Source organism: Papaver somniferum, unplaced genomic scaffold (genome assembly GCF_003573695.1).
Source record: "Papaver somniferum cultivar HN1 unplaced genomic scaffold, ASM357369v1 unplaced-scaffold_10, whole genome shotgun sequence".
Taxonomy (NCBI): Eukaryota; Viridiplantae; Streptophyta; class Magnoliopsida; order Ranunculales; family Papaveraceae; genus Papaver; species Papaver somniferum.
Window position 1 is genome coordinate 10,154,651 of NW_020618825.1, and position 14,337 is coordinate 10,168,987.

At 35.4% G+C, this 14,337-nt stretch overlaps 1 protein-coding gene across 1 annotated transcript; it reads right to left on the minus strand.

Moving 5' to 3' along the window:
• Nucleotides 1–2,573: 2,573 nt before the first annotated feature.
• LOC113326313 (cytochrome P450 81E8-like) lies at nucleotides 2,574–9,230 on the minus strand. Its single transcript, XM_026574065.1, has 2 exons — nucleotides 8,703–9,230; nucleotides 2,574–2,879 (listed from the first exon to the last, which is right to left on the minus strand). Exons 1-2 carry the CDS (start codon nucleotides 9,228–9,230, stop codon nucleotides 2,574–2,576), a joined length of 834 nt encoding a protein of 277 aa, XP_026429850.1.
• Between the last annotated feature and the right edge of the window lie 5,107 nt (nucleotides 9,231–14,337).

Here is a 14,337-nt window from a genome sequence, read left to right on the forward strand (position 1 = left end):
TACACTCTTGCAATGGGCTGGCTATGCCCCTGTTTGGACGAGCATAATTTCTAGAATATTCAAGTGTTGATTGAACTTTTATTAATTTTCTGTAATATTTTATGAAATTTTATCTGTTTTATTAAATTATTATAATAAAATTATTTCATAAGCAAGAACCAAACCCGTGCGCAGCACGGGTGACAAACTAGTAAGAATAAATTTAAAATTTTAATACGACTGATATAATAGTGTGACCAAAAAACATCTGATCGCACTTTGGGCAGTGTTTGAGCCCTCCTAGATGGGACATCGAAACCTCCAATTTTTTGAGCCCAAGGGCTCCCCTGGTTCCAAGCGGGAACCAGATAATTCAGCTCAGAGCCTCAGACTTTCGTCTATACTTCAACCCCGAATGGTATGCCGGCGGCTGTATGAATTAGTTAGGTGTCAAGTCTAAATCTAATCCATGCAAACTACGAAAATTCAAGTCTTGTTTTTGATAAGATTGGGTAACGAAAATGCATCTTTCAAATAACTGAATGATTTAATTTGTCGGTATTGTTAGATCTGGACCTCTAGTAATTTCTCCTTCAACTAAATATTTTCCTTTTCCTTATAAGCTATCCAATGAAAAGCAACTAGTCTAGGCCACAGAGAAGATACACAACAAAGTTAAAGTGAAGTACTAGTGCATACATATGTTGTTATTATTCACACAAGATGATGATAAGTACAAACTACACATCTTCATGTTTCACATCATCAATCCATTTCCCATATAGGAAGAAAATAAATTAAACCAAAGGTGTTGGGAAGGATCTGTCTTGTAAACAGTACTTGAAGTACAGAAATAAACGGTGCCGTGCTAGCAATAGTAAGTGCTTGCGAATTGTTACAAGAAACATACTTACAAGCCATATGTTTATTACGAGCATGAAATACTACCAAACCAACTATATTATAAAAAAATTCTATAAAATAGTAACAACTTATTTACTTGAAACACATAAAAATTAATAAGAAATCTAAAATTTTAAAGAAATCACTTCCCCTATTTTATCGTTGAAATTGAATTAAATAACGAAGATCACTTTAATGGTTCATATTTAATTTAATTAAGTCCAAGCATTCTCCCGGAATCGGAATCCACTTATACACGTAACTAATTCTTGATACTCAGTTTCCTCCGACATATCTGTTTCTACTGGTCTAACTTGGTACTGAAATACATACTTGAACTATATTAAAAAGCTCGAATTTTCACAGCTACAAAATTGCCTTTCTTTTTCAAATGCCAATTTTTGGGATACCGATTAAAGGGCCTTTAAATAGATAAACTATCTAGTTACCATATTCATGAGTAAGTTTCTTGGTTCATTTCATGCAATATTTATTACCACAACAACACAAGCATGATAGAATAAGTATGATGAGGTGAGCTAAAACTTGTTCAATCCGCATGTTTCTGCTTCTCGGAAGATTTTTCATTGACAATTCGGCATCCTTGAAATCAGTTAGTTTTGGCGGGGCCAATACATCACAACACAACACGTTAAAATTTGAGCAAAGCACGGCATAATACCTGACCTAGCACAGCACGTGCACAAAAAGTTAGCTTAGTGTGTTGTGCTTTGGTACGTGTAAGCACGCGGTACATCACGGTACACGAAGAAAACACGCCAAATCATGCATAAAATACAATGCAATACATCACATTTCATGCATATTTTCTTATAAAGTTTTTATCTTAGCCAGTTTTTAACATTTTATTTTCGATATGCGGATTAATTTCTATAATAATACATAAACTAATTAAAATATCGGAAAAATATTTATTTTGGAAGACATAAAATAAATGGGCTAGCACGGCACATCACGATTATATTTCTGGAACATCACAGCATAGCACGCCATTTAGCACGGCACAACACAGCACGTCTGAATCTCTGGCACAACCCAACACAGCACGTAGCACGTTAAACACGTGATTTCGTGGGCTGGGCTGTGCGGGACCAAAAGGTTTTACATCTCTAGTTCAGGGGTCTTCAAGGTTCAGGGTAGACTCCATTTTATTCAAATTTTCTCCCACTATTTTAAGTTCCCGGGTGTGACAACTAAATACCTTTTTTATTTTCATTTTCTTCAAGATGTTATACTTTTTTTTATGACAACAATACTTCAAACATGTGGAATTTTTTGGGACATGAAATTATATCTCAACAGTACTTCCATTTCAGCTGAAAACAACAAGACGAGGACCAGAGGGGTTTAATATAGCTCATGCAGTCAAATTTGGGATAGAATATCCTTCTTAACCAACCTAGGTCTGCACACAGCCCTTGGTGAAGGTTCATCCCCTTCATCGATCACTTCATCATCATGGTCTACCCTTTTCCATTCCAAACACTGAACTAAACCACCTATAGCCAGTGAAATGGCACGAAAAGACATCCGTGAAGCAGGACATCCCCTCCGCCCCGCCCCAAACGGAATCCAGTGAAATCAGTCCATTTTCCCTTCTTTGATAGCAGTTTCACGGTCAAATCTCTCTGGTAGAAACTTAGTGGGTTCATCCCACCATTTAGGGTCTCTCAGAATGCCCCAAATATTGATAACCATGTTCCAAGTGGAATGTCATAACCAGCGACAGTACAATCTTGCGACAACAAGTGTGGTAATGGAATTGTTACTGGTGGGTGTAGTCGAAGTGATTCTTGGATTACACATTGGAGGTACGGTAGCTTTGGAAGATCAGACTCGGATATGAAACGGCCTTCTTCTACATGGAATTCTATCTCGTCTCTCAACTTTACCAAAGCTTCAGGGTGCTTCAGTAGAAGTGACATTGCCGCAACCATTGTGTCTACTGATGTTCCAATACCACCCGAGAACATTGTCTGCAATGAAACAAAAACATTCCAAAAATCATACATCTAGCGGCTTTTATTGGGTGCAATAATCAAAAACAAGGAAAAATCAAATAAGCAAAAGTTATTGATACTTAGCTCCTTTATAATGGAAGTGATCGATTTGATGAAACGGACGAGCTCCTCGTATCTCCGCCAACAACAATAATGCAAAACTTTGGAAAAATAGAATCAGTCACGTGTTCAACACGTTTCCTTAAGACATTAGCACTCGGCTACACTCAAGAGTGATGCTATAGCCCTCACAGGACGGATATCTTCAGGATAAAACACCCTACTACACCTACTACTAGCATATGTAGTAGATGCTCAACTTGAGCTTGGCAACTCCGAGAAAACCATAAAGGAAAATCTCGAACACTTGAGAAAACAATATAAAATATTTTTTCCCTTAGGGGTCCCTCTAAATATAGAGCAACCCCTTTCCTATAGATTTTACAAAAGTAGTGAATTTGTTTATATAATTGACAAATGCAACTTAAGAAGAAAAACTTCCCGTTGTGGGACTAAAAGGTTTATATAGTTTCTTAAAACTACTAAAAATTGGAAACTCCACAATGTGGGACTAATAAGTTTCATTCACAAAAGAAAACAATAAATTATAATTTTTATTAAAACTTTAAAAAAAATATTTTTTATTAATTGTTTTCCAACAATCCCCCACATGAATAAAAACTCAATAAAACATGAAAACACAGACAGATCTTGGTAAATCAACATCCCAATCTCACGATCCAAACAGACTGATCGTGCAAGTGTTGAAATCATACTAGTCATTTCTACGTCCTCTCACTCACACAAAAGTGTGTTGACCCTGTGTTGACCCCAGGGTCATACTATGGATTGCACAAAACATAATAGTATTGAGAGCTTTCATCTTTAGTTCTCACATAGTGAGACTATAGGTATCTTTCACCAAAGTGAAAAAGCATGAACTAGTGAACCGTTAGTGACCTTTAGGTCCTAAGATCCAGTAATACCAAAACCATCAAAACGAAAATCACATAAAAAGCGCAGGAAATACCATTTTAGGCAGAGGTGTTCATGAGGTCTTGAACCTTTGCTTAGTGATATATTACTAGAATTACTTGCTAGAGACAGTGAACTATGTCTTGAACTGCTAGCATTTGATGTAATTCGCGATAACAACCACGGGTGATATCTCCAAGGTTGCTGCCAAGCTCGTGCCGTTTTGTCCAATTTGGCCCTGGACATATCTTGTTTCTCAGAATGCGCTAGAGAATCATAGCTCATATTCTCATAGGAAGCGGCCCACTTCCTCATTTAGATAGGTGAGTTTCCATAAAGAGTGTTATTGCTACACCCAACTTCAATCTTAATTTGAAACTATAGAACTCATTAAGACTTCTTAAAAGTCATCCTTCACATGCAGTCACACTATCACGTCTATACCATATGGAAGGGACGGAGAATAAAATTCTCTGATAGTGTTTACCTTTACCCACCACAAATTAGTTGTCTCATTCGAAACCTTGATCTTGGGATCTCCAGTCAGCAAGGTTGAGTATCCTTCATGGAAAGTTTAATTTATGAGCTTAAGCCCCTTCCCATCGATTCATTTCTAACTATCTCTTGGGATAAGCCTTTCGTCAAAGGTTGCGCGATATTCTCCTTGGACTTTATCCAATAAATGGAAATAACGCCGATTGAGATTAGTTATTTTCAGCTTTAGCTATTATAGCTTGGCTAACACAATGTATAGATATAGCTGGCACAGGCCTATGCTAGAGAGGAATGTCTTCTAAAAAGCATCTTAGGCACTCGGCCCCTTCTCGTGCTTTATCTAACTCAATACTCTCAGATTCCATAATGAATTGAGCAATATATGTTTGTTTTTAAATCTTCCAAAAACAAACCCTCATGCTAGAGTGAAACATATTAACTCGTAGACTTAGACTCCTCTGAGTCAACTATCCAGTTTACATCACAAAGTCCCTCAAGGACAGCAAGATACCTTTCATAAATCAAATAAAAGGTAATAGATTATTTTAGGTACCATAATACTCTACTCAGTGCATCTGAATGCTATTTCTCTGGACTACAATTATATCTACTTAACTTACTCACAATATAAGCAATGTCTGGACTCTTACAAGAATAATCGTACGTAGTACAAGCAGGCTTACAATCATACTGATTGTATCTCTTAAGCATAAATTCAACATAATGAGAATGACTAAGATTACATATGTTAGATTATTTTCTAATCCTCATCCCTAAGATTACATCAACAGGGCCTAAGTCTTTCAAGTCAACGTTCTCATTCAGCGCATGTTTTTAGTGGAAGTAATCACATCTATGTTTGTATCAAGTATAAGCATATCATCAACATACAAGCATACAATCACACAGGCATCCTTAACAAGTTACTTGTAAATATACTTATCAGATTCATTAACTTAAATCCACTACACATTATCACATGATCAAGTTTTACATGTCACTTTTTACGTGCTTATTTTATAAATACAAAATTTTATTCAACTTACAAACTTTGTCATCATAACCTTTCACTACAAAGTCCTCAGGTTGGTCTGTGTAAATTTCTTTATCTAATTCACAATTTTAGAAAAAAGTTTCATAATATCCATCTAATGTATCTCTAATTTGTTTATGACAACAATAACAATTAGCATCTCAACGGAAGTAAATCTCGTCACATGTGAATACGAATCAAGGAAATATACACCTTCTTTTAGTTTATAGCCTTTAGCTACCAACTTATCCTAATATTTTTCCACAGTTCCATATAACTAATGTTTCCTCTTAAAGACTCATTTATATCTCATGGTCTTACTCTCTGGAGGTAAACTAGAAACCTCCCAAGTCAGGTTCCGACGGACTGAGTCCATTTCAGTAAATGAATCTTCTTACCAGAATGGGGTTTCAGTAGATATAAAGTCTTCTTTACAAGTCCAGGGCTTATACTAAGCTAGGCTTGTTATGAAGTCGGCTTCATAAGAAGTCTCGAGTCTAATTGTTTTACTTCTCTTAGGCTCAACCTTAACTTCATCTTCCTTTAAGATAAGTTATGACTATTTGAAAATAAATCTAGGGGATCAACAACACATATCTAGTGAGGTACAGGTTTAATAATAAACATGTTCAAAGAATTCAGCATCCCTAGATTATGTAATAGTATTCACAACAAAGTCAGAAAAATCACACCAAAGTATGAAAAATCAGAACACACAACCAAAAATCTATATGTAGAGGTATACTCAGCATACCCTATATGAAGACACAATCAACATTTTTGGTTTCTATCTAGTTATTTTAGGAAGAGGAATGAAAACCTTAGTCAAACACCCCCACACTTTGACGCATTCATAAGAAGGTCATCTACCTTTCCATAAATCATATGGAGTTTCATCTGATCCTTAAGGGTACTATATTCAGGATATACTAGTTAAGAGGACTGCCTCCCCCCACAAGCCCGCAGGTAATCTTGAACTAATGAACATGGAAATTATCATCTTCTTAAGGATATAGTTGTTATGTTCAAGGCTTCTAATTGGTTTTGAACTTCAATTTTATACATCTTCAGGCTTCTAAGGCATCATCCTTATCCCTAAGAAAGTATACAAGATAGTACCTCGTACAATCATCCATGAAAGTTATAAACCATCTTTTACCATAGTGGTTTTGGGTTGAACTCATGTCAACTAGGCCTAACTGAATTAATTCTAAGGGATTAGAATTACTATGAACATTTGTGCTAAAAGATTTTATAGCATGTTCATTTCAATTTTTTGTTCAAGATCCAAACTAAATTTGGGTACATAACCTATGCTAGGAAGTTTATGCATTGGCTTATAATTTTACGGTTCCAATTCTACCATGAAAAACATTCAAAGACACACAAAAGAAAGCATAAGAATCAACTATGTTCACTTCATCAGATTTTCCTTTAAACTTATATAGACCCTAAGTCATATAATTGTTGCCTAAAAAAATCAATGCCCTTAGTTATAACAAGTTTTCTACATTTAATTAAGATCTTCAATCTTTTACCATCTTCAAGAGAACAAGATACAAGATTCTTTCATATGCTCGGAACATGAAAACTTCATTCAGTGTGAGAATATTACAGATATGATCTTATGCTCGACCTTTCCCTTTTATGCAACCTCTGTCGCAGATGAGTTACTCATATAGAGTTTCTCGACATCCCTTATCCTATGATAAGAGGTGAACAGGTCTCTGTTTCAACAAACATACTTAGTGGCTCCAGAGTCCACTCACCAGTCTCTCACATTGGTTATTAAAAGAACTTCTGACATCATGTCAATGAACTCGTTCTAATTTGTTTCAATTAAATTAGCATTAACTTTCTACTTATTAAGGTTTTATGTTGTCTACACTTTAATGTCGTATGACTAGTAATTTTACAAACATAACAATCACCCTGAATTAAAGTAATGCCGGATTCAGTTTTACGAAACATACCTTTCTTATGAAGACTACGCTTAGAGTTGTGTTTGATGTTCTCGCCTTTGTCATCTTTGGAAGATTTTTGTTCATCCACATGCGCCTGGTACCCATGTTCCTTTTCAATTTCATGTCACAAACTTCGTTTATACTCTGACCACGGACACGGTAAATTCCCAATCACCTAATACACCACATCTCACAAACCTTAGTTCAAATAAAATATGAGTTTTGAAGATAATATCTATATTTATAAACTTCGTTTGAACCACCATATCAAAAAACTCATGGTTATCCCATAAAAACTACTTTAGTTAACAACAAAATTTTGCCCGTCAGAATTTTTCAGGAATGTTTCTCTGTTTTGTAAAATATCAAAAAATACTTTCACAACTCCAAAAATTCTGAAATTTTACGTGGGTAACTATAAGGATGTCTACTACGTTGTGTCAAAAGGGTTCATTGAAATTCTTTCTAGGGTAAGAGATAAACTCGAAACGCTACAGCTGACCAAAAATACGTTTTTGTTTTTCGCTCCACAATTAGCATCCATGATTCACAAACCAACCAACCATTTTTGATTATTACAAATTCTAATGTCTTAAGATTGTTGGGTGCAATAATCAAAAACAAGGAAAAATCAAATAAGCAAAAGTTGTTGATACTTAGCTCCTTTATAATGGAAGTGATCGATTTGATGAAACGGGCGAGCTCCCCATATCTCCGCAACAACAATAATTCAAAACTTTGGAAAAACAGAGTGAGTCACGTGTTCAACATGTTGCCCTTAAGACATTATCGCCCGGCTACACTCAAGAGTGGTGCTATAGCCCTCACAGGACGGATATCTTCAGGATAAAACACCCTACACCTACTACTAGCATATGTAGTAGATGCTTAACTTGAGCTTGACAACTCCGAGAAAACCATAAAGGAAAATCTCGAACACTTGAGAAACAATATAAAATATTTTTTCCTTAAGGGTCCCTCTAAATATAGAGCAACCCCTTTCACGTAGATTTTACAAAAGTAGTGAATTTGTTTATATAATTGACAAATACAACTTAAGAAGAAAAACTCCCCGATGTGGGACTAAAAGGTTTATATAGTTTCTTAAAACTACTAAAAAATGGAAACTCCACAATGTGGGATAATAAATTATAATTTTTATTAAAACTTTAAAAAAATATTTTTATTAATCGTTTTCCAACAGCTTTTGGAGACTCTAATCAAAGGATTTTGTTTTCAGGTCATAGAAGCAATCCAAAGAGCTTTAGTTCCCAATAATAGTAAATTATTAACAAGAATATAGAGAAAGGATAGAGTTTGATGCACAATTACCCCAATGATGCCTTTGACAACTTCGTCAGTGTAAGTCTCGGGTTCATCCTGTTGTAGAGACATGAAAACCCCGATTAACGGCTTATGCTCAGCCTTTCTTCCGTCAACAACATCAATATCCGCACTGCTACTAGTGTCTAGTAGATAGTCTTGTATCAACTCATCCAAAAAGGAATCTTTATTTTTCCTCCCTTGCTTCAACTTCCTCTCAGTACTTTGATAACCAATCCATCGTAAAACAGGAAAATGATCAACCGTATTAATCAGCTTTTCAGGAAGAAAACTCTCGCTAATCAAACGATCAAAACTCCATTTCTTACTTCCATTATATGATCTCTTTCCACTTACTATCTTCATGATTATAATAAACCCAAACTCGAAAAACACAGGCTTCAAATCTACCTCATGGAATATTTCTGTGGAAGAGGAAGACAAACTTCTCTGGTAAAGTTGGTGCAACATATACTGAACTTCTGCGTTACGAATATTAGACGTCTTTTGAAGACTACTATAAGAAAAAATATCCATGTTCACTACTCGACGAAGGTTTCTCCAGTTTGATCCTTACGATACCCATTCGAGAGTTTTATTATCGTATCCTAGATGTTTTGCAACAACAGCATGAGGGCGGTTAGAAAAAATGATGTCGTTTTTCGTAAGACATCCTTCCATGGATGATGGAGAACTAAGAGCTAGAACAGATTGAGAACCCAAACGGAGAAGTAAAACATGTCCGTAACGATCAGAAAGATCTATTAACACTTCATGTAGGGGTTTTTTCGTGATCAGGTAAAGGTGGCCTATTATGGGAAAAGCTGGAGGACTTGGTGGCTTTTTTTTGGTGGTGCTTCTCTTAGAGAAAAGATTAGAGATGAGTAGTAAGGAGATGAAGAGAAGAAAGTAGTAGTAGTAGTTTGAGACAAAGGAGAAGTCGAAAGTAGTCATATTCATAGCCATGAATTAAGGTTTATAACTACTGAATGTGGTGTAGAGATATATACTGTTCGTCACATCTTCAAGAGTATATATATATGGCAAATTCAAGATTACGCGGACGTTCTGCGTTTAGGCGAGCACATGTTCTCCAAAATTCCTCATGATCATAGCGACTAAAAAAGCAACAATATCACATGATAATCGAATCTGTTACAAATTATTAATTACCACTAAACGAATTGGATTCATTTCCATACATGGTATTAATTACCACTAAACGAATTGGATTCCTTTCCATACATGGTATTAATTACCACGTATGGAAAGTCATTGTGCGTAGGGTAGCCATGAGCCATGCCGAGCTAGTTGTCTGCTTTATTGGAAGTCTTGATGCAAGTTGGATTAAAAATAGAACACATTGGTATTTCTAATTCGAAAGGAGATTGAACCCTCAACCCATTATCCCACATTCACTAAGCTTTTCGCTTTTCGCATGTTTGGCTATAGCATCTTCCCACATGATTCCAATGATGCACGCGGAATTAAAAATGGATCGTGACACCCTTTTAGTAAAGTTAAAAATGTGAATTTTGGGGCCCTTTTTTAAATACAATATTTTTTTGCTTTTCGGATCGAGCGGTAGAAGAAGTGCTACCCAACCGTAGCAACACTTGTTCTATCGTGAAGACTTCCGCACATGCAAATGAGTTCAAAGGTTCATTGCATATAAAAAGTATAAAACATTAATTTTCCCGGATTTCGTTCTCTTGCTTCGTAACCTTCAAAAGATTACCATGGAATTGACAATGATGATGCATCTTCAAAGCTCATGAGCGTACAAGGTAAGATCTTTAACGTAGCGTTTGGTGGCAAGAACTAAACACTGTTTTGATAAATTAATAATTATTATTAAATATATAAATATTGGTTTATCGATAATTTGATATTGTGATAAATTAATAAATTTTTTAGGTTCCAACATTATTATTTTGTAGCGTTATATTGTAATGTCCAACACGGTTTTAAGTACTTGTTGACGCGAAATCAACAAAGTTATAGTTATGCGGTTCAAATTAGTCGAACTACTAATAGAAATTTTTGCTGGAAAAGGATTTTAAAAATGGCCCAATTCCGTGTATATGGTCAGCGTATTGCTGAATTCCAAAACCAGCACACATGACCAAAAGGGTAAAATATGACTAAAATGATGCCTGCGTCCCTGAAATGATGACGTACACGACTACATGATGAGTGTAGTAAGAACAATTTTCCGAGTGCACTAATAGTGCGTTCGAAATATTGACTAGTTAACTGGACTCATGTTCAGTGTTCAACAGCACTCGACACTAAAGGGTCAACAGTCAACAGTTGGTTTCGCGTGTCCAGTAGGAGTGCACCCGAGTGCTTGGGTCAGTCAATTAATAAGTCAACGATCAATGTTACGTTTATGGTAGGAAACGGGACTCCTCGTTTGACCAAAGTGGCTGCTAAAAGTCTATTTTGGAAAGCAAAATGGTATAAAATGGCTGCTAAAAGTCCAAAATGATATTTTTGGAATTTCGATCATGGACAGTAAGAGCTAAAATTTCACTCTTTTTTAAGTCCCTTTCGGGCAAACATCTCCTATTAATATTTGTGTCATACAATGAGGTTCGGTGATAAACTTATCAGCCGAACCATTCTTCCAAACAAGGTTTGGTTTTTAGGTTAACAGCTGAACCTAACACCGAACATCCGAAAAAGTTTTTAAAAATACAAACTTTGTTGTAGTTGATGTATGTTTCTTACCTTTACGAGATGAAGATTCTCCTTCAACATTTGAATCACACATTTTTGTCACTTCTGATCACTAAAATCTCACTTTTTCACTTTTTCTTCTCGTTCTTTATTCTCTGAAAACCCTAACTATTTTTCTCAAATTTGAATTCTCATCTAATCCACCACTAATGCAACTTTGATAAATTATTAACATTAGTGACTAATCACTATTACTAAAATCCAATCATTAATAATTAACATTATCAACAACTAAGTAAGGGCATAACTTCCATTACAAAACACAGTGATAAGGGGATGAGTTTTAAAACCCAGAGATCATATTTTGTCTCCACTGGATTGGACGTTGCTAGACTAGTCACCACCAAATAAATGCTCATGAATCATAAATTTAAATCTAAAGATTTAAAATCCTAAACAATAAAGCTCCCATGTTGAACGGTGAGGAAACCCTCGCTTCCTATTGGTCGAAATATACATTCTTTTAGTTCTGTGAAACGAGCGTTTTGGTGAGGACACTTGGCAACGTACGATTGGTTTAAATTTAAAAAGAATAGGAGAAGATTAAAAAAAACAAAAATATTTAGGTGAGGACACTTGGTAACGTATGATTGGTTTAAAAATTACAAACTTAAAAGGAAAACCTAACTTATGTGTTTTGAAACTTTTTGGAAGTTCAAATTCAATTTGGAAATCGAGTAACTACTATATTAGGACTTTTTTTTCCAAATTAATACATAAAGGGGCAAAAATACACATATATTCTAAGAAAATAAAAGGAAAAAATAAATAAAATATATACATATATTCTAGTTTAGTGGTTGAATCGAATGAAAAATTTCGATAATTTTGATTTAATTCTTCGGTACTAATATCATTTGGTTCATGTATGTTCTTATTGTGAGCTTATATCTTCTAGATTATTTTAATTTTGTTTTGATCTGATTCAACCCAGACTCGGCGTCTGGATCTGATTCAATCCCTAACTCGGGCCGAGCCAGCAGTCAGACCGTTTGTTTTCCATTTTCAATCAGATCAGACTCCACCTCTGACTCAGAAATAACCCCTGACTCGTACCCATTTGAGTCATGTAACAAAATACTCCTAATTCATGGGATCAAACCACTGACTCACATATTTTTGAGTCAGATGAGTCAAATCTGACCTAAAACAAACATATCGTGTCAAGATCCAGATAAGTCAGGTGATTTCACTCAGATCCAGATGACTCGGATGAGTCAGGAATAAACAAACATGATGTCAGTCTTCGAATGAGTTTACTGACTCCACTTGTTCTAATATGGGTCTAGGTCCGGTCTAGGTTAGATCCAGCTCATACCTCTTCATGCATCATAACTGGTGCGTCCTTTCCCATAAATAATTTCAAGGTTGCCTGGATTGTCAATGAAAGATCTTCCAGGAAGCAAATACATGTTAGTTGAACAATAATAGTTCATTTCAGCTCTTCATACTTATGTTGTTGTGGTAGTAAATTCATGAAACGAACTAAAAATTACTCATGAAAATGCATGGTAACTAGTAACTAAATGGTGTATCTATTTAAAAGGCTTTTAATAGGCATTCCTAAAAGTTGACCTCAGAAATAGACAGTGAAATTTTGTAGATATGAAAATTCAATTGGATTTTTCTAATTTAGTTTACGTAGTTCACTACCAAGTAGCCCAAAACCAACAGAAAATGATATGTTGGATGAAAATGAGTTACAACAATCATTCACGTTTATAAGTGGATTCTGATTCTCAGAGAAAGATGACACGTAATCAAACAGCAACCATCGGAATGATCTCTACTATTCTATTCCGTTTTAGCAATACAAGTCTGTCCGGTTGATTTCTTCACAGTTCTATATTTTTTATCAATCTTTATGAGTTTCAAGTACATAAATTGTTAAATTTTTGGTACTTGTTTTGGTAGAATTTCATATTTTCGTAATAAACATGGCTCCTAGCTAGCCTCCTAGGTATGTTGCTTATAACAAAAAAAAATTCTAAGAAAAGGTTATATTAAAGAAGAAAGAAAAACCCTTACACAATACAAAGAGAGTTACACATTCATGAGAGTCTCCCAATTGCTCCAAATCAAACTAGGGCTAACAAATTTAAAGGTATCTGAATCACAAGACCAAATAACTACAAGTTGTTTGACAAGATCAATAATCTCCGTCGCCTCCTTCTTCCTAGCCCCGAAAACTCTCTCATTTCGTTCTTTCCATAATCTCCAACAAATAGCATAGTGGATATTCCTCCACACTAATTTGCCTCTTCCTTGTAAGACATTTGTAGACCAAGCTTCAAGCACATCAAATAAGGTTTTCGGAATTGGCCACGAAATTTTGAAGGCTTTAATGAAATAATTCCATACCTCAAAAGAAGAAGGACAGTGCAAGAACATGTGATCCGTTGATTCTCTAACATTATTGCAGAAGACACACAAATCACTGTCTATCTCTACTCCTCTATGCCTTAACATGTCTCTAGTTGGAAGGAAATTGTGAAAAGAAGCCCAAATAATAAAACTAACCTTGTGAAGAATGTTGTTCTTCCAAAGGTGCTCCGCAAAGTTACACGAATCAAGCTGTCTAACAAGAGCCTCATAGCATTTACTAGTGGTAAAGCTATCCAAAATAGACAGAACACCTTTGTTTTCCCCTAAAACAGGAATACGCAAATCACGCCTAAGCAGGTCCCATTCAAGATTCTCATTAGCATTCAACAATCTCTTGAAATCATTCTTCCATCCATTATTATCAATCATCTCTGCTATCAAAATATCCTTATCCTTCACAACTTTAAAAACCTCTGGAAATAAGTCTTGCAAACAACCTCCATCAAGCCATCTATCCTTCCAAAATCCGATCCCTTTACCGTCATTAACTGTAAATCGAACCATATTATGAACCCTA